At 42.0% G+C, this 22,031-nt stretch overlaps 1 protein-coding gene across 1 annotated transcript; it reads left to right on the top strand.

Annotated features, from left to right (window-relative positions):
* The first annotated feature begins 7,312 nt into the window (after positions 1-7,312).
* On the top strand, positions 7,313-20,849 carry C1QTNF8 (C1q and TNF related 8). The gene is made up of 3 exons (XM_043977210.1): positions 7,313-7,434; positions 18,238-18,462; positions 19,366-20,849. Exons 2-3 carry the CDS (start codon positions 18,246-18,248, stop codon positions 19,911-19,913), a joined length of 765 nt encoding a protein of 254 aa, XP_043833145.1. The 5' UTR covers positions 7,313-7,434; positions 18,238-18,245; the 3' UTR covers positions 19,914-20,849.
* Positions 20,850-22,031: the final 1,182 nt, after the last annotated feature.

Below are 22,031 nucleotides of genomic sequence, written 5' to 3'. Positions count from 1 at the left end.
AGCCTAATAGAATGAGCAGGAAATCCAAGGACACCTGCTCCAAGTCCCAAATAATCATCCAGGTATAGAACCCTGGATCAGGAGGCAGGAAATCAGGGTTCTTGCTATGACTCATCCACTGATTTATTGTGGCTATTGAACAACTTATTTTCCCTTTGTAGACCTCAGTTTTCCAGTCCATAAAATGGGGATCACAATCCCTTTCCTCCCTCCCTCCCTCCCTCCCTCCCTCCCTCCCTTCCTACCTCAGAGAGCTGCTTTAAGGCCTGAAGGAGATCAGAAAACATTTTGTAAACTCTAAAGCACTGATCACATGGAAAGAGTTGTTATTGTCATTATAACCATTATTGGTATGATTACTATTATCAGTGAAAATAGCACCTATGGTTTTATTATAAGCAAGAACTAATCAGCCTGCAGGAGAAACTTGCTTTAAGCAGAATCCTTTTCCTGGAAGAAAACAAAAAAACCTGATCCTTAAAACCAAACCAGCCCACCTGTGCAAACAGTCCTCTCAGTCACCTACTATAACTCTAATGATTATTCAGGGAAATGAGGTTTCTTGGGATTTTTATGAGGCCAGAGTATTTGAGCTGGGAAGGAATAGATTGCTGCCCTGTGGTGGTTACCATAACAGTCTTTTCTCCAGCTCTTTGCCTAGAGTGATGCAGGGGAAAGAACCTGTGTTCCCACTGGGGTCTGCCATTTACTTCCTTTGTTACCTTATTAAAACAAGTCATTTAATACCCCTCAATTTAAAGATGTTTCCTTATCTATAAATTGATGGAATCCAGGAGGTTAGATTAGATGATTTCCAAGGTCTCTTCCAATTCTTTATCTAAACACAGCCAACCTTCTACCTGAAAATTATTTTATACAGCAAGAAAAAAGAATAATGAAATTTATCCAGAAGAACAAAAGGTAAAGAATATCAAAAGAACTAATGAAAAAAATGCACAGGAAGGTGGGCTAACTATACCAAATCTAAAACTATACTATAAAGGGGCAGTTATTAAAACTATTTGGTACTGGCTAAGAAATAGAGTGGTAAATCAGTTGAATAGGACAAGCACAGGAGACACAGTAGTAAATGACTATAGTAATCTACTGTTTGATAAACCCAAAGACTCCAGCTTCTGGGATAAGAACTCACTATTTGGTGAAAACTGCTGGGAGAACTGGAAGATAGTATGGCAGGAACAAGGCATAGACCAACATCTTACACTGTATACCAAAATAAGATCAAAATGGGTACATGATTTAATCCTAAAGGGTAATACCATAGGCAAATTAGGAGGGGAAGGAATAGTTTACCTCTCAGATCTATAGAGAGGAGAAGAATTTGTGACCAAATAAGAGATAGAGAATACTATGAAATGCAAAATGGATCATTTTGATGATATTCAATTAAAAAAGGTTTTGTACAAAGAGAAGCAATGTAGTCAAGATCAGAAGAAAAGTAGAAAGCTGGGAAACAATTTTTATAGCCAGTATTTCTGATAAAGGCCTCATTTCTAAAATATATAGAGAATTGAATCAAATTTATAAGAATACAAGTCATTGCCCAATTGAGAAATGGTCAAAGGATATGAACAGGCAGTTTTCAGATGAAGAAATCAAAGCTATTTATTGTTACATGAAAAATGTCTAAACCACCATTTATTAGATAAATGCAAATTAAAACAACTCTGAGGTACAACCTCACACTTATGAGATTGGCTAATATGACGAAAAAAGGAAAATAATAAATGTTGGAGAAGATGTGGGAACATTGGAACACTAATGCATTGTTGGTGGAGTTGTGAACTAATTCAGTCATTCTGGAGAGCAATTTGGAATTATGCCCAAAGGACTATAGGGCTGTACATACCCTTTGACTCAGTAATGCAACTACTAGGTCAGTATCCCAAAGAGATCATACAAAAGGGAAAAGGACCCACATGTGCAAAAATATTTATAGCAGCCCTCTTTGTGGTGGCGAAGAATTGGAAATTGAAGGGATTCCCATCAATCGGTGAATGGCTGAACAAGGTGTGGTATATGAATGTAATGGAATATAATTGTGCTATCAGAAATTATGAGCAGGCATATTTCAGAAAAACTGGAAAGAATTAAGTAGATGGATGATGACCGAGGTGAGCAGATCCAGGAGGACATTGTATACAGTAATAGCACCATTGTGTGATGATCAGCTGTGATAGACTTGGCCCTTCTCAGCAATGCAATGATCCAAGACAATTCTAAGAGACTCATGATGGAAAATGCTCCACATACAGCAAAAGAACTGTGGAATCTGAATGCAGTTTGAACTATACTATTTTTACTTTTTGTTGGTTTTTTTTTATTTCTTTCTTGAGGTTTTCCCCTTTTGTTCTGATTCTTCTTTCACAACATGAAAGATGTATGATTGTACATGTATAGCCTATATGAGATTGCTTACTGTTTTGGGGAGGGGTTGTCAGAAAGGAGGGAGGGAGAAAAAAAATTGGAACTCAAAGTCTTATAGAAACAAATGTTGAGGGCAGCTAGGTGGCACAGTGAATAAAGCACTTGCCCTGGATTCAGGAGGACCTGAGTTCAAATCCAGCCTCAGACACTTGACACTTACTAGCTGTGTGACTCTGGGCAAGTCACTTAACCTTCATTGCCCTGCAAAAAAATAAACAAACAAACAACAAAACAAAGAAAAAACCAAATGTTGAAAGCTATCTTCACATGTAACTGTAAAAAAATAAAATATTAAGATTGAAAAAAACATATTGTTGTTATTGTTAAAAAAAAGACTGCCAACTCAAGAGACTCACTTTCTCAGCTCTGATGCTAACCAGCTGTGCCCCTATGAGGTATGGGTGGGCATATCACTGGGGCTTCAGTATTCCCACCTGTAAAATTACAAATTTTGACTAAATGATCTCCAAAAACCTTACAAGTTCTGGCATTTTATTGTTTATGGATTAAGGTACTTTCCAATTATAAAATGAAAGATTTGAAGATTAGGTGGTTATTAAGGTAAATTAATAATATGTTGTACTTAGAAAATGATCCTGTGAGTGCAAAGTCTCTGTATCTGCAGGAAAGTAGCCCTTGATTAGGAATTGTTTTAAGGAGAACAGAATTTTCCAAAGGAAATGATATTGTTTGTTTTGTTGTGACTGACAATATAAATAAATGGGTGGGTGGCATGGAATTCATCTTTGCATTGCAGGATTTGAGATCCTGATGCCTCTATGGAATTATGGTTATCTTCTGTTATTTCTAAATAGCCTCTGTGAATAGTGAGGCTATTCAGGAAATGAGGCAAGAGATAAGAGCCTGGATGGGGATAAGATAGATGAATTTATATCCTGAAAGGGGTCCGCTGTCCTAAGACTATCATTAGCAGTCATTCTTCTCATTCTTCTTTCTTCAGCTTCCTCTTTTCCCATTCCCTTTCTTAGGTTCAGGAAACAATAAGTTCTGACATGACCTTAAAGATTCTTTAATCCAAGCCACTCTTTTAATAGATGGGAAAATCCAATTCCTGATTGCAGAACCTTGTTAGCAATGGGTGTATGTGAGAATCAGGCACCTATGGTGATCTAGTGGCCTACTGGATAAGTCATCAGCCCCTAAAGTTGAAAATTATGGGTTCAAGACGTATATGGGATATACTATAATTAAACCCAAAGGAGAATTGATTACTGAAATAGAATTGTTGGGAACCAGAAATGACTGAGTGCAGAAGCAATCACTTCATCTTAGAATATTATAGAAAAGAGAGGGCAGCTAAGTGGTGCAGTGGATAAAGCACTGGTCCTGGATTCAGGAGGATCTGACTTCAAATCCAACCTCAGACACTTGACACTTATTAGCTTTGTGACCCTGGGCAAGTCACTTAACCCCCATTGCCGTACAAAAAACCAAAAACAACAACAACAACAACAACAACAAAAGAATATTATAGAAAAGAGAGAACCCTGACATAGTCTGACATATTTACTACATTTAAGAAGAATGGCTTTTGAAGAGTTTAGACAAAGGGTAAGTAAAAATCTCCTGGATTAAAATTCAACCAAGGAAATCAGTTTAGGATAATCAGGGAAAGAAAGATCTCAATAGTAAAATACTGAAGGTACAGAGAAACAGTTCTTTTTTTTTCAGCATCAAACATTTATTTTATTTTCCAGTTACATGTAAGGGTAGTTTTCAACATTCATTTTCATAAGATTTAGAGTTCCAAACTTTTCTCCCTCCCTTTCCTCCCCCTCCACAAGATCACAACCAGGTTATATACGTACAATTCACAAGCGTTCTTTTTATCAGTTCTTTCTATAGGGGTGAAACAGTTCTAATACATAGGAAATGTCACTAGAAAGATTGATGTACAACTCATCAGCCAACTTGGATTTTTAAAACATATGTATAGAAGAAGGAGGGAAGAGCATATATCTTAGAGTTAATTTTAATTCAAAGAGCACTGCAAGTTCAGAATGAACTAAAACTGGTGATGAATCAAAAGGACACAAAAAATGGGATTTTTAAAAAAGCTATATTAAGGAAATGGGCCTATTCCTTCTTGGGATGTTTGGGATGATAACAGTAGTCACCAGAGAGAAGGAAGAACTTACTCAAATTATTTTTACTCCTGTTTTATCTGCCAAATGCAATAGTACTTGAATTGAAGACAGAAAAAATTTTTTATAATAGGGAATGTAAACCCCAGATAAGTATAGAGAGAGTAATGTTAAGGGCTAAAATTCTAGCTAAACTGTCTAAAATATCTAATGAGTGGTTGCCAATAAATTATCAGATTTAGCAAGAGTTAGACTTTTAAGCATTTATTAAGGAGAATAAGAATTTGGTAAAGAGAGAAGAAAAGGCCTAGATTCCTATCTATTAAAGGGACAGCGCATTTCTAGCTGCCTTCTCCACCAGCGTCCTCAGGAAAAAAAAGAAAGGCAGAGTGCCAGGCTCCCCCTTCCTCCTCCCACCAGCAAACGTCACTTCCTGACGCCAAAGAAAAGACCCATGGTCTTGCCCTCAGAGACGTTCGCCTCATGGTGCAGCTTTTCTACAGTAAGTCTCCAGCAGGTGGCATCATTCCAATCATTACAGTAAGAAAGGACCTAATTGCCCTTGATGATCCCAAATCACCAAGGTACTTAGAGAACCAGAGGTTAGGACTTCTGGGCTACCATCAGTGATTTTGGAAAGCTTGCAGAATATTGTGTTCAATTCTAGTGGCCACATTTTGGAAAAGGAATTTGAGTTCTGTAGAGCATCCAGAAAAACATGGTGGAGGAGCTTGTCAGATGATGGACTGGTTGAAAAAATAGAGATGCTTAGCTTGGAGAGTCATAGGAACCTAGATTTAGAGCTAGGAGGGACCTCATTGATCATTGAGTCTAACCCCCTCCCTCCCCGTTTTCTTTTTTTCTTTATTTTCTTTTTTAATTTATGGAACAAAACAAGCATTTCCGTAACATGGTATGATAAAAAAGATGATTGCACATGAAGCTGCAAATGTATTATGTATATATTATGTTTCAGAGGAGGAAACTGGAGTCCAGAGATCTGGCTACAGTGATGTATTGGTAACAACCAGTTCTTCCTATCCTCCCCAAAAATGTACATACAAAATACTTTTTGTTTTGTTTTGTTTTTTTTTTACAGGGCAATGAAGGTTAAGTGACTTGCCCAGGGTCACACAGCTAGTGTTAAGTGTCTGAGGCCAGATTTGAACTCAGGTACTCCTGACTTCAGGGCCAGTGCTCTATCCACTGCACCAACTAGCTGCCCCACAATATACTTTTAAGTTTAATCTAGTATTGTTAACATTTTATCCATCTCTATCTTAAGTCTTAAACAATTAACAAAATAACCAACCAAGCCCCGATTTGTAGTGTTTGCTGATTTCTGAGGTGTAAATACTCATAGTGAAAATTTAACGATGGGATCTCAGGACCCTGTACACACTGCCTCTAGCACACTCTTGTCCAGCTGCCTCCTTGCTCTCTACTCCAGTCTTCCTGGAGCCTTTGAAGCTCCATCCTCAGGGTTACTGGACCCTGAACAAAGTAAATGATAGAATCTCTGGATCTAGCACTTAGCACCAAATCACCCTTACCATGGTCTTCCTTCTGACCTTCTCTCCCTAGTAGTTAAGCTCCTGCTTTGGCCTATCCCCTATTGGGTCTGGTTGCTTTGGGGCCTTTTGTTAAAAAATACTATTACACGATCCTGCCTTGTTACTCACATTCTTCTTGGTTCCTAGAGCATTAGCATGCACCTCAGCCCATGACTGACTATGGTACCTACTATAAAAATCACCCACTCTCCAAGCCAGTCACCAGGACCTGTGCCTAAATGGCACAATGCCAGAATCGCCGAACATCATACCTCTCTCTTCTGGGTCCTAATCTAGTCTGGCCTATGGTAGCTGGACCTTTATACTTCAGCCTTCTTTCTTCTCACCCCATTCACCCTTTTCCTTCTCCCCAACTTATTTTTCAGGCCTTCCAGTATCCGACTTAGGCATCACTTTTGTCCTGCAGTGGTGTTGTCTAGGTCAGAGATGTCAAAGATGGGTCCCACAGGGCCATATTCAGTCCACAACATTCCTAAACACAGCTTATCCAAATTAAAATGTAACTGGGAAATATTTTACAAAATAAATAAAAATATAATAAAATAGATATTATATTTTGAAATTAATCTGGGGCCCTCAGGGATCCTTATGTATGGGTTGGTGGCCCCGATTTTGATTTAAACTTGATACCACTGGTCTAGGTGGTCTTGAGGTCCAGGGTCTCCTGGGCTATTTAAATGGGGCCAGTAGTTGCGGCCTCACAGGCTGGAGAAAGATTACAATTCTCGTCAGACTGAGAGGACTCTGGTTTTGGCAAGATATCTTGGTTTCCGAAGGGTAAGAGCTGTCTGAGGTCAAAGCCAGACTCCACCCACCTGCCCCCCTTCCCCTTTTCCCTTTCTAAATATCTGGGAATCCTCAGTAAGCTCCCAGCTAAGGCACAGATACCACAATACTGCCCAAAGACAGCAAATTGTTTCCATATGTCTCTTGCATTTGATCAGGAGGTTTCAACCTTTTAACATCCTGAAAGGGAGGCTGTCCTTGATGGCAAGATGGTGGTGTAGGTTTGAGGACCCCAAGGGAGAGGGGGAGGAACTCTGCACAAGTCCCAGGCTGAGCTGAATGGAATGCAATTAAATTCCCACCAACACCCAACAAACACGGAGGCTTGTAATTGGCCTGCCCCATGGATGCTGAGTTTGAGGAAAAAGTTGGACCAATTTTAAATGTTGCATTTGGACACCACCAGGAAAAGCATCAGCAGCAGAAGCCACTGGGGGAAGTGGAGGGTGAAATCAACAGGCTCTTTCATACTATGAAGCCGGACGGCTAGCAGCAAGGAGCCTGAGCCCTCACTGAGAAAGGTAAAGGGATGATGGGAAGGGCTGACCAGGATCTGTCTGTGGGATGCAAAATGCCCAGTAGCTGATTGAAATCTTTCTCATTTGCTCATTTAAAGCTGGGGCCCAGGGGTTCAGGCCTTGGCTAGAGAATGTATCTTAGTCTAAGGTGGGGCCAGAAAAGGATTATTCATTCTTTCTAGAGTTGAGTTTGACAGTTGGTCCCCATCCACAGCCCAGCCCCAGATGTCTTTCTTTTTGTTATATCTGGTGCACACAAGTAAGGATGGGCTAATCACTTCTCCCTCATTTGGGTACAGCAGCTGAGGAACATGATCACCAGGGTACTATTCCCTAATCTTGGGTGCCTCAGTTTTTGAGGAGACTCAGTTCCTCAGATCACTGGCATCCTGGCTCCCAGGTCAAGTGTGATTGAAATGGCCTTCCAAGAAAGGGGTAGGGGCTTTGTTTTAAACAGTTAGTTTGGGCTTCACAGTCAGAAATACACATGGTGTGGGAAGGTTCCTTGACCCACCAGGAATAGGTGCCAATCAAGGGGAACTTCCTGCAGATGTGTGTATGTGGGTAACTGGAAGTCAACAGAAGAGAGACAGAGACAAGGTGTGCCCTCTCCTCAGGCCCCCAGAAATTTGCTTCTCTGCTCTGATAGATGGCATTGCAGTGGGCCAGCTGTGCCAGGAGCTAAGCCAAGACAGACAATAGTTCACTTAAGTCTCTGAAGTCAGATCCCAACACAGAAGCCAAGTAGGGGTACTTAAGGAGCTGGCTCTTTTTCTTCTGTTCTTTCCTTCTTTTCTGGGCTGCCTCAGCACCGAACAGAAACCAAGCAAGTCCAAAGAGCATCTGAATCACCCATGAATCACCCAGCTCTGTTGCAAGGCAAAAAGAGAGAGCCTGGACTCTGGCCCCAGCTGCTCTGGCCTGCCTGGCAGCTCTGGTACTGCAGCGTCCTCATGGCCACACTGACTCATTTTTGCAAGTGGTTGGTGAAATGGTAGTGTTTGTAGTAGAGCCATGCAGAACACATAAAGGCCCTTCTAAGCTGTGACAAAGAGATTCCTGGCAAGCAGGGATTGCTTGCGCTGTCAACACATGCTGGGGGGGTTGAGGGGGCAGAGAGGATATTGCAGGAAGAGATATGGAAGTTTTCTTCGACTGTGGGGCAAGCAGGAAAGACAGTGGAAAGCTCCTATCATGTGTTGCCATTACTGATTCATGTACAAACGACCATCCTGCCAATGCGAAGATGATGCTGATAAACCTCAGATCAGGATACAGGCTTCACATTGGGGATGGGACAGTAGGAATGGGTTGTCCTAAGACATCTACATCCTCTTGCCTGGTTGGCCCTGTGACCAAAGGCACACATTTATGACAGAGCTGAATAGCATTTGGGGTAGAAGATGTATAACTGGGGTCCAGGTGAGGGAATAGTCTGTGATCAGGATGAAATCTTAGAATGAGAAGGGTCCTCAGTGGTCATTTGTTGTTTGTTTGCTTTTTTTCCCCCCATCGTTTCAGTCATGCCTGACTCTATTTTATTTTTTTAGTGAAGCAATTGGGGTTAAGTGACTTGCCCAGGGTCACACTAGCTGTGTCAAGTGTCTGAGGCCAGATTTAAACTCATATACTCCTGAATCCAGGGTGGTACTTTATCCACTGTGCCACCTAGCTGCCCCTATGTTTGACTCTTCATGACTTCATTTGGGGTTTGCCAGTTCCTTTTCCAGTAGATCCATTTTGTTAGATAATCAAAAGTTAAGTGACTTGCCCAGGGTCATACAGCTAGGAAGTGTACAAAACTGGATTTGAACTTGGGTCTTCTTGACTCCAGGCCCAGTGCTCTAAATCCTGAGCCACCAGCTGCCTCTCAGTTATTTAGTCCCACTTATACCTGAACAAGAATGAATCCCCTCTACAACATTCCCAACAAATAGTTTTTCTTCCACTTATTTGAAGACCTCCAGATGAGAAACTTATTATTTCCCAAGACCCCCCCCACCCCCCCCCCCATTCTACTTTTAGATAGCTCTGTTTGGAAGCAGCATAGCATAGTTAAAAACAACAACAGCATAAACTTGACATCAGAAGACCTGGGTTCAAGTCCCAGCTCTGTCATTGACTAGCTCTGTGACCTTAAGCAAACTATTTGATTTCTCCAGACCTCGATATCCTCATGTGTAACAGGAGGAAGTTGGATCAGCTGACTCCTTCAAGCTTGATAGTCTGTGATTCTCCTAATGTAGCCTACATATTTTGGCTGCCATTATCTCCTGTTGACTCATAATGAGTTGACTGTAAGACCAGTCCTTAGATCTTTTTATTATCTAACCATTTCCTCCCCACCCTGTACTTAGCTCATTTTTGAGTCCAGTTATAGGACTTTATATTTATCACTATGAAAGTCCATCTTTTTAACTCTGTCCTATCACTCTAACCTAGTGAAATCTTTTCAAGTATTAATTATATCATCTTGTGTGTTAGCTTCCCCACCCAGATTTGCATCATCTTCACATTCCACAATCATGGCCATGTATTGAGGTGCAAGACGAACTGTAGTATAGCCAATAGAAGGTGAGCAGGATGGTGAGGGAGCTGGAAACAGTGGTATTTAAGGACTGGTTGAAGGAAATGGGGATGCTTACAGAAGTACCCGGTCATGGGAAAGAAATAACTGAGAGGGGGTGAGAATTAGGAATTGGGGCCTGATGCCAATATTGAAATGTCTAAAGTACTGTCAAGAGGAAGAGGGAAGGGGGCAGCTAGGTGGCACAGTGGATAAAGCATAGGCTCTGGATTCAGGAGGACCTGAGTTCAAATCCGGACTCAGACCCTTGACACTTCCTAGCTGTTTGACCCTGTGCAAGTCACTTAACCCTCATTCCACCCCCCCCCAAAAAAAAGAGGAAGAGGGAAATAGACCTATATTCGTTGGTCAGATGCAGAGGAGAAAACTGGGAGCAACAAATGGAAGTTGTTATTGAGTTGTATCTGATTATCTGACTCTTCATAACCCCATTTGGGGGTTTCTTGGCAAAGATACTGGAGAGGTTTGCCATTTCCTTCTCCAATTCCTTTTACAGATGAGGAAACTGAGGCCAACAGGATTATGTGACTTGCTCAGGGTCACAGAGCTAATAAGTGTCTGAGGCTGGATTCAAACTCAGGAAGATGAGTCTTCGTGACTCCAGGCTTTGCACTCTGCATTATAACACCACCTACCTGCCCAAATGGAAGTTAGAGAGTGCCAAAATTCTAGTCAGTATAAGAAAAGGCTCCTCAAATAGAAAGCAGACTGGGTGCCCAAGTAGGGAGAACATTCAGACCCATTGCTGGAAGTCCTCAAGTTGGGACTGGATGACCACTGTTCAGGGGAGATTGCAGAAAAGATTAGAGGTCCCATTACTGAGATTCTATGAAGCTATGACTCAAGTCATTACATGGGTGGCTTTATCTCTGCCCAGCCAGGCAGAACTGCTCTGAGCTCCATCCTGGAGTCTGTTCCCCCACAGTGGCGCCATGCTGCAGAGCATGGCAAACACCCTCTGTGTCTCTGGACAGAATGAAAGATTACTTCCTGTCCTTCCTCACCGGCCCAGTCCCTGGAGGCATCTGGAACACAGTTCGACTGGCAAACCAACTGCCCAGCCACACCCTGGTCAAGCAGACTGACTGCAGGCAGTATGTGATGAAAGATAAAAACATACTGCTCCAGGCTCTTTAAATCTGTTCAGACATTTTTATTTCTACTAACTCTGTTGATCCTCAAAACATACAACAATCCTACGGAGTAGATAGGACCAAAAACATTCATTCATTCATTCATTCATTCAGCATTTATTAAATGCCTGTTCTAATTCAGGTACTGGAGATAAAGATGAAATGAAAATCATCAAATTTTCAAGCTAGAAGAAACCTTGGAGACCATCAAGTTCAACCTTCTCACTTTACAGAAAAAAAAAAAACTGAGGCTGAGAGAGGGGAACGGGTTTACTCAAGTGCAATAGTGGAAAGAGCAGAGCACTAGGTTTAAAATCAGAGGAGTGAGAAGAATTCAGTTTGAATCTGATTCTGCCCATTACTACCTGTGGGACCCTGGGAAGTCGCTTCACTTCTTAGGCTCTCAGTTCCTTTTCTGGAAAATGGTCAGGGCTGGGAGGGGTGTGGTCCCTTCAAGCTAGCTCTAAATCTACAATCCCAGGACATGGTGAGTGAGTAGCAGAGTCTGGGACAGAAATCAGAACTTTAATTCAACTATACTCTGTTGAGCAGTTCCTTTGCATTCAGCTACTGGGATTGTTTTCAACTTCTCAGGCTAATACTGTTCTCTAGTTTTTCTATTGAGGTAAAAGCACTGGCAGGGTGATTCTTTTCTCTTCCCTGTTCACTTGGGGTTCTCTACCTTCATATTGCAAGAAAAATAACTCATGCAGACTCACACAAAAAAGAAAAAAATCTTCCTTTGGTCAGTCTGTGACAGATAAGATTGATATGCATTTCTCTCCATAAATGTGTGTATATATGTATGTATATGTGTGTATATACATGTATATACATATATACACATATGTGAGTGTGTGTGTATAATGTACAAACACACATTTTTTTCCTCAATCTCAGGAGAAGAAAGAAAAATGGACTGAAGTACAGGAAGAGTTACAGATGAGATTTGGATCAGAGCAGTCTCCTTCCCCCTTATTTCCTCCATCCCCACCCCCTTCACCAAATCTGCTGTTACTGAGCAGTCACTAAGGAATACCCAGGTGTAAATGGACAGATTGACTGTTGTTTCCAGTCTAAAGAGCTCCCACTATCTTTCCGGGCTTTATGTTTGCTTAGGTGTTGTATTTTCAATGGAAATCCACCTCCACCTCCACTGTCCAGGGCTGCCCTAGACCCTGTTAGTTCCCAGGGAAAATGTTTTCTATTACAACCAGCAAAAGATCATCATGATCTTGAGCCATGATTTCCCCCACTGTCTGAATCTGGTTTCTGTGTTCTTTTCCCTCCCCTAGCCCTCATCTGTGCCTTAATAAAAATTCCTCATCTAGATTCCATTGAGGGCAGCAAAATCTCCTGAAAAGAATGTTGATTTAGAGTCAGAAAGCCTGAGTTTGAGGTCTAGTTCTGCCACTTACTATTTGTGTGACCTTAGAGAAATGACTTAATGTCTTTGGGTATCTTTTTCCTCATCTTAAAAAATAAAGGGCATTGGACTAAGTTCCTTCTAGCTATAAATTTAGGATACAGTAGAGGGAGGGGCAGATCGATTTCAATTGAACATAAGGAAAACCTTGGTGACAATTAGTACTAGGTCAAAATGGAATGGGTTATGTGGAATAAGGGGTAGGAGAGGGAGAGAATGAGAGCCCCATCAGTGGAGGTGTTTTTTGTAAACAAAGGTTGGATGACCTCTTGTTGGAGATGTTAAAAAACAACTTCAATGTCATTCTTTTTGAATCTAGAATATCTGGTTGGCAACAAGGGGACTTAAACAACAACAATAAAAAAGCCCCTGCAGCTGGTCAGGCTGTTAGTTTAATAAGTGGTTATTCCCCCCAAGCCCCATGAAGCAAAAATGTCACGAGAGGGATGGAAGTAGAAAAGGACTTTGGGGTCATTGGTCAAATTGAGGAATTAATTAAATTTCTAATGGCACTTTCCGTGCATCCATCCACCAATTCACAAAGCATTTCTTATTTGCCAGGCACTAGAGATACAAAGCCAAAAGCAAATGAGGCCCTGTCCTCAAAAAGTCTACCATCTATCTAACTACCAGATACAGCTGTGTCCTTTAAAACCTACCAGTCCTTTCTCCATATCCTTGGAAGTTCTTCTCTCTTCTGGGTAGCTGGTTAAGCTGATAAATTAATAAATACTGAGGCATTGGTGGTTGATAACAGTTTAACGTCTATGTTGTTCCTTTAATTTTGGCCTCTTGAATACTCAATGTCTACCCTAATAAAAATGAATCTCTAATGGTGAAATTTCAGTTACCCATTACAATATTCAAAGTTATTATGAAATAGGAAAATCTGTCAGCAGTGTCCTTCAAGCTGAAGCCAAGCCCCTGTTCTGCCAATGCATGAGGATTACCCCTAGTTTCTGATTAACCAGATAACTATTACAGGATCGCCTTTCTTTCTCTGAATTGTAGTTTGTCCATGGTCACCCAACAAATGAGTAGCAGAGGCAAGTCTGTAGGAAATAGAACAAGTGAAGAAGGGGATGGATCATCAAGAGACAAGTCAGCCTATGGGGAGTGAGACCTCTTCTAAGAAATGGGACCTGCTATCTAAGAACTTCAAGTAGAGTTTCTCTATCATTAAATGGGTGGATTAGACTGTGGTACCTCAGAGGCCTCTCATTATTCCATGATGTTAACAGAGCCTGTCAAAGATCATCCCTACTTTTCCCTGAATTTGGTCAGGAAAGTGTTAAGGACATTCCACCCATTTAGAAGGTCTGGCTCAGCTGGAGCAGACAGATTGATGAGTTTTAAGTCTCCGGTGTGGATCCTTTCCTGAGCAGGAATGAATTGTGCCCTTGTCTGACCCAGCCAAAGTCAAGTGGTGCTCCTAAGACAGAAAAATATTTGCCCAAGGGCTGGGCTGGGCATAGCCCCAGGAGACTGGGCCTTAGAACAGAGTATCCAGGGTCGCAGGCCGCAGCTATTCCTGCTCTTCCTTCAGAAAGAGCAGCCAGACAGAGGAGGGCTTCCCCCAAGTCTCCAGACAGCTATTCCAGTCCCAACCTTGAAGACAGTACAGGATTTGCTACTAAGAAAGAATACTAAAAATGCAGAGCTTTTTTGGGCATCATAACCTTGGGGTCTATATTGGAAGCATATCTGTTTCTATGTCTGCCAAATTTCCATTATATTCTGAGCTGTGCAAAGATAGCACTGGTCTCTTCAAAGATGTATGATGTTCCAATGACTTATCAAAGGTAGATTCACAACCTTTGGGCTTGCTTTCTTCTCCTCCATCCCCAATCTACACACACACAGAAAGGTCGAGTAATGAGTAGAACAACCACAGGGGATGAGACAAGAACTCCACAATCCACTCTTGGGTTTCTAGTAGCAGTTATGGACTTCACAAGCCCTCCACATTCTTTCAGTGGGTAACCAAAGACAGATGTTTGTCAGCTCCCTAAACCAACATCATGAGCTCAATCAATCTGATGTGGGCCTTCTGGATCAGAGACCTAGAGCAAGAAAAATGGAAAAGGTCACCTAGTCCAACCCTTTTATTTCAAAGTTGAGAAACTAAGGCCCATCATGATGGCTTAAGTGATTGACCCAAGGAGACACATGTGTTAAGTAGCAGAGCATTTCACTCCAAATCCCTCTTAGCTGATAAGATAAGGATGTGGAAGGTCTTACTAAATTATAAAGACCTAAAATGTGCAAATGATTATTTTTCAAAGAAGCAACCTAGTGGGGATAGGAAAAGACTGGGGATTCCTTGCTGTGTGAACTTAGGCAAATCACCTAACCGCCTAAGTCAGGGGCTAACCTCAATTCCCTAAATGAGGGCACTAGATTGGATGGAGAGTTATTCCTTCCAGTTCTGACCTTCCACAAATGTTACTTTGCAGGCTTATTTCTGATAAAATCCTGGAACTAGGATAGGGAGAGCAAGGCTTGACCCTAGGACAGAAAATTTAAAGGGCATCAACCATTGCCAAGGAGCACATTTCTTCCTTTCCAGGGACATGCCTGAATCCCCTGGCCCCTCCTGCCTCCTCCAGAGTTACTAGTCCTTCAGCAGCACAACAATCTTAAGATTATCTTTTTCATGCTTTTGTCCCTCAGGGAAGTCACACCCCAGTTTAGCTCAGCCTACCACCCCCAAACACATCTAATGCTTGTCCCAGGTGCAAAGCTTGCTAGTTACAACTCTAGCTCTGGATCGGACACTTTTCAGCCACCTGACCAAGAACAATTCACTTCCTTCTTCAAGACTAAGATTATTCATCTACAGAATGGTGCTTAAAAACTAACACCTGTCTTATAGTCTAACAGAATTGTTGTGAGTTTCAAATGAAGAAAAGGGTATGAAAGCATTTTAGCAGTTCAAGTGTAAGGGACTCTTATCATCATCATCCTTGTTATTGTTGCTATTAGCAGTAATCATAAATCATAGTGAAATAAATGAGTCCCAACTGAGGAAACCACATTCCCATTGCTGGCAGCTGAGCCACGTGGTAGAGGGAATTAATCTCTTAAAGGCACCCAAGAGAGTGACATAATGCAAGATAAGCTCTCGTTTCATTCCCAGAGCTGGGGGTTATATCAATCCCTCATGTTGAACATTCAATAATACTTTCTTCTGAGCTCCCAAGGCAAGACAAAGGAACCTCCATGGAAGGCTATATAATAAACATATAATAATCACACTCTTCTTTTAGCTATTTATTGGAAGTGAGCATAGGGCAGTGAGGACTGAGAAAAGATCCTTTGGAAAATATTGGTGGTATCTCCCAGGAACCAGAGAAACTATCTAAGAGAGTGATTGTTTTTTGGGTAAGATTATTGGAACCTGGTACTGTATCTGATTTACACACAAGCTTAGCTCTGATTGTAGTTTATAAGATGATGATGATGATGAGAGAGAGAGAAGTCAAGAAGAAAGGAAGGGAGGGAAGGAAGGAAGGGAGAAAGAATAGTGTCTTTTTTGTTTTTTGCAGGGCAATGGGGGTTAAGTGACTTGCCCAGGGTCACACAGCTAGTAAGTGTTAAGTGTCTGAGGCCAGATTTGAACTCAGGTACTCCTGAATCCAGGGCCAGTGCTTTATCCACTGCTCCACCTAGCCGCCCCAAGAATAGTGTCTTTAGAATAAAAACTGTTCATTGCTCTTCAGATGTTCAGTGGAGTGAGGTGCCAAACCCTTTAGGAAAGAGGAGTCAATTATTCAGGGACCAAGAAGAAGTTTACAGCCATAATTCCCAAATTCCATGCTGGTTTGGTTCTAGGCCAGTCTAGGGAGTGAAGGCAGTAGTTCTTAGATTTGATATGAGAAGCAATAGGGAAGGATGCAGTCATCTCTTTAATCTACAAGTGGTTCCTGATCATCTCTCACATTCCAATTCCACTGTCTAAATTCCAAGGCCCCCTAATGATTGATTTAGGCCCCCATAATTTCTGCAGTTAAGCAAACATTCATTGAACTTCTATCAATGAGAAGTCCAGTGTTATAGATAAAGAATCCTCCTTGAAGGCAAGGATACCTGAATTAAATTCCTGGTGCCCCAAAGAAATGCTATAACACTCTAAATTGCAAATCAAATGCCTGTATGCCCTGGTAGAGTGAATTTCCCTACCAAAAGTTCCTCAAAAGCACAGTTTGGTTTCAAAAATTAATGCCTTCTGGCCTCAATGCACTGTGCCCCATAGGAGGTGAATAAAGCAATGTTATCCCTATGGTACTCAATGGAGTCAGTGGATTCATATATGCAGATAAAAAGAAACCCAGAAGCCTAGGTCAGAGCTTCTTAAACCTTCTTCCACTGATGACCCATTTTTTTTTGCCTGAGAAATTTTTTAAGCAACCCCAGGTATATAGAGATATAACAAAGCTTCTTAACCTTTTACTGTTGCCAATTTTTTCTTGACCCCAACATTTAGTTACACGACCCCATATTTGGTCACAACCCACAGTTTAAGAGGATGAGGTTTAGGGAATATTTGCTGATTTTAATACAATAGTGAGGACCATAGTAGTTGATTGGAATGAGAACTCATTGTGGAAAGGTTTCATAGGGAAGACAGGATTCTAACTTGACTACAGAAGACGGGTAAGAATCAGATTAGCTGCAGAGGAAAAAGGAATTCCAAAGACTTTTGGCAGCTGCCTATTAACTGCAGGATAAAAGAGAACCCTTAGCCCAGCATTCAAGGCCCTTCCCAATCTGACTCCAAACCCTACTTCTAGTCTTTTATTTTGGGGGGCCTCTGGGGAGTGAAGTGAGGGGATGGGGGAATTGGGCAGAAATCTGGCTCTTAGTTGCCTGGGCTATCAAGAGGTTGGAACTTAGCCAGTTTCACACAGCCAGCAGTTGTCAGAGGAAAAAACTGGAACCCAGCTCTTGCTGACTCTGAGGTTGAATCTCTAACTACTATACCAGGTGCTCTCTCTCTCTCTCTCTCTCTCTCTCTCTCTCTCTCTCTCTCTCTCTCTCTCTCTCTCTCCTTGCAGCTCTATTTCACTTCATTACCAAGACCACTATTAATGAGAACTTGCAATAATTGGTAATGTGATCATTTTACTCACCTCATACAAGAGATAATGAGGGGCAGGGCCCCATTAGAAGTTTGAGAATCCTACTTATGACATAGACTACCTGGGTGACCTTAGAAAAGTCACTACACCTTCCCTGCCCTTGGTTTCCCCATATGTAAAATGAGAGTATTGGTTTACATGGCCTTCAAGGTTCCTTCTGGCTCTGTAGCTATGATCTTAAGAATGGAAAAGGAGGGGGAAAGATGGGTAGGCTGACCTCTCACTCCTCTGATCTCCCACAGTCCTTAGCATCATCAAGGATCAGAGAAGGAAATGACCTTTATAAATCACCTTGTGCAATCCCTTTGTTATACTCATGAGGAAACTGAGGTCATATAGGGCAAGTCCACAGTGCTCCTTTGGATTCTTTGCTTAGACCTGCCTTGCAATGTGAATCACAGACTCTAAGAGCTGAGACCACCTAGTCCAACTGATACCTTGACATCGGGGGCACTTCAACACTGGAGGCATGATGGATTTCTTGCCTGATTTGGTGACACACATGCTTCCCCATTCCAGGAACTGAGATGGGGCCCTCCCTCTTCATGCTGTTGGTTTTGGTGCTACATGCTGGGGCCTGGCCAGACCTGGGACAATCCAAACAGAGTTCCCAGAAGTGCGTCCGATGCTGCAGCCCTGCAGGACCCCCTGCTGCTGTCCCTGCCCCTTCCAGTAGGATGAGTAACTATCCTTCATGGGTGATGCCCCGGCTGCAGCCCACCATTGACATCACCATCCTTAAAGGTTAGTTTGTGCTATCCATCCTGCATCTGCAAAAGTGGGAACCCAAAGATCTCACCCAATAGGAAGGGAGAACCTGGATTACTTATACCAAAAGATAAGCCCCAGAGGTGAACTTTTCCATTACTCAAACCAAACAAACTTAAGGACTGTTGGGTTTTTTTAGATATAACTTTAATAATATAATTTGCCTCAAAAATCCAGTGTAGTGTAATGGGAAGATTGCTAGGTCAGGAGTATCAGACTAGGAGTCAGGAGACCTGAACTGGAGGCCTAATTCTATAATATACTCTATGTGTGACCTTAGACAAGTTACTTAATTTCTAGCTGACTCAATTTTCTCATCTACTAAATGGGGCTAATAATAATCATACTGCCTACTTCACATAGTCATGAGAAAACAGCTTTGTAAACCTCAAAGTGCTATGGAAGAGGATCTAATATGATGATCATTTTGTTATTACTTATCAGTATAGGGCAATCAAAGTCCTCCGGTACCAGAAACATAGACAGATAGCCATTGATGCAGATCCTTCCTGATAGAAGGCTCTAGAAAGGGTTGGACATAAGTGGTGGAAAGAACATCAAATTGAGAGGGTACAGAGACAGAGGTTTTAATCTAGTCCTTACCACAGAGCATGGTGGTATCTTCCACTAGTCCCTTCCTCTTTCTAGATTTCTTTTTTCCTCTATAAAAGTAAGAGAGAGTGGAAAGAGCACCAGGTCCAGAGATAGATGACATGCTCCATTCCTGGTCACCTCTATTACTTTCTACCTCTGTGAGATAATATTTCACTTAATCTTCCCAAGACTCTGCTTCCCCAATTGTAAAATAAAACGGGTTGGTTTGGCTGATCTCTGAGGTCTCTTTTAGCTCTGATATCCTATGTTTTATTTGGACTGCAGGAGAAAAAGGTGAATCAGGAGAAAAAGGCCAATCTGGAGTCAGTGGGAAGGAGGGGATTCCGGGCCAACGGGGATACAGAGGAAGGAAAGGCCAGAAGGGACAAATCGGATTGCCAGGAAATTCCTGCAAGCACGTCTATGAAGCCTTCTCCGTGGGCCGGAAGAAGGTCCTCCACAGTTCTGACTACTTCCTAGATGTCACGTTTGACACAGAATTCGTGAATCTCTACAAGCATTTTAACATGTTCACGGGGAGGTTTTCCTGCTACGTGGCTGGCATCTACTTCTTCAACCTGAATGTACACACCTGGAACTTCAAGGAGACCTACCTGCACCTGATGAGGAATGACCAGGAGGCAGCCATCCTGTACACGCAGCCCAGTGATCGGAGTATCATGCAGAGTCAGAGCCTTATGCTGGACCTGGAAGAGGGAGATGAGGTCTGGGTACGGATGTTCAAGAGAGAACGAGAGAATGCCATCTACAGTGAGGAGTCTGACATTTACATCACCTTCAATGGCCACTTGATTAAAGCTGCTGAGGACTAGCTGCCCCTTTCCCAACTCCCCCAAGGCCCAAAGTCAGGAATACATGGATCAAGTACCAAGTGCAGGGTATGGTAGGACATTGTGTGGGCAACAGCTAAGCCAAGTGGACCATCCATCCTATGTCTAGGAATAGTATCTGGGAATCTGGGGCCTGTAGAGACAGATGAGCCAAATGGACCATTCATCCCACATCCAGGGACATTAACTGGTCACATAGCCAAGCTAGGGCATGGGGGAGGGAGGGAGAAGTATCCATCACATGTGCAACACTCCTCCTAGTGTAGACACAAGACTGGGATAGATTCCTACCTCACAGGGTAAGTGACCCAAACAACTTTTATCAGAGGCATGAGGTGCTATGTCGTTCCCCTAGGCAAAATTAATTGGCGCCAAGTTGGATGCACTTTTGGTCCTAAATGACTTGAGTTGTCTACACAAGCACAGTTTAGCAGATGACTATCCACCTTTTTCCTTTCCTTTGTGCTATTTAGACCAAAGTTTATAACCCTAAGAAGATTGCTCTTTCAACCCCCCTGCACAGATGGTTCATGCAATCTCTGTCTCTCTACACACATATACATGCACACACACACACATATATATACACACAAATATTATGTGTGTATATTTACATGTGTATATATACACATATGTAAATGGGAAGCACCATTTTCAAGGAGCTTGTTCACTTAATACCTGATAAGGGAGAATACTGTCAGCATCACATTTGCAATTATGGTCTTCTATTGAAACTTAACTTTTCATGGCTACAAGTCTTGTCCTCCTTGGCTAGACTGTCAGCTCCTCCATGGCAGGTCACCTGTTCCATTTCTCAGTCCCCTACACAATGTAGCTGAGCGTGGACCTCAGTGCTTGGTAACTAAGGGATCCAGTTGTTCTGTTGCTATTGGATGGTGCCTCTTATTCACTGCTCTTCTCTGTATAATCACTTAAGGATTACAATAAAGGGTGCTGTTTAAAGCGTCTTTGTGTTGGTCTTTGGGAATCAACCTAATTGACTCCTTAGGAAGAGATGTGGACCTCCCCAGGATACTGCTGCCTCAGTCCCTGAACTAAACATATCTTAGCTACTAATCCAGAACAATGAAACCAACAGTATTAATCTATTCTTGAGTAATACATCCAGTCCAATATTCTGCATACACCTTCCTCTATAATAATAATAAGAGAGAACATATCTAAAACATTTAAACATTTGCAAAGCACTTTATGCATAGTATTTAAATGATCCTCATAACTCTGTGCAGTAGGGAAAAGAACAAGCATTTATAAAGCACCTACTATGTGCTTGGCTTTGTGCTATGGCCTTTACAATTATTATTTCATTTGATGCTCACAACAACCCTAGGAGGTAAGTACTATCATTATGTACATTTTACATGTAGGGAAACTGAGCCAGACAGAGGTTAAGTGACTCAGCCTGGGTCATACAGCTAGTAAGTTTCTGAGACTGGATCTAAACTCAGGTTTTCCTGACTCCAAACCCAGTGTTCTATACATCAGGCCACTGTCCCCATTTTATAGATGAGGAAATTGAGAATATCAAGTGGCTTGCTCCAGGCGACAGAGTTGGTAAGTGTGTGAGATCTTCCTGAGTTAAAGTCATAGTACTCCCTCATCTTCCTGCTTCTACTTTGCCCAGGTGACCAAGCTCTGGCACCCACTTCTTGTTTTTATTCTCTTTCTTTGTCATGCATTAAAGGCCAAACAGGTGCTTTTGCTGGCATTTATTAACCAGTCCTCCTCCAATGTCCATGCCAGCAGAATACAAGTTGAAAGATCTCAGCATGCTGGGACAACCTGCAGCACACATCTGGGAATGGGCTACATTTCTGACCTTTCAGGACCAGCCAGGCTGAGCTCAGAAAAATACCAGGCTAGAGGGTTCTCCACTAGCTGTGATTTTAGAGTCATACTGGCCCCAGAGACTCCCCTTGTGAGGAATGGAGGGATCATGATCTGCAATGGTTAAGGGAATGAATGCTTCCCTTGCTAAAACTGTATCTTTACAAAGAAAAAGAAGGCCATTAATTCAGCATCACAACAAGAAGATACAGAGCATAAAAGAAATCTCTCTGGTAACAACTGAGTTCCATG

The sequence above is a fragment of the Dromiciops gliroides genome, chromosome 1 (assembly GCF_019393635.1).
Source record: "Dromiciops gliroides isolate mDroGli1 chromosome 1, mDroGli1.pri, whole genome shotgun sequence".
NCBI lineage: Eukaryota > Metazoa > Chordata > Mammalia > Microbiotheria > Microbiotheriidae > Dromiciops > Dromiciops gliroides.
This window is presented reverse-complemented; position numbering and strand designations above follow the sequence as displayed.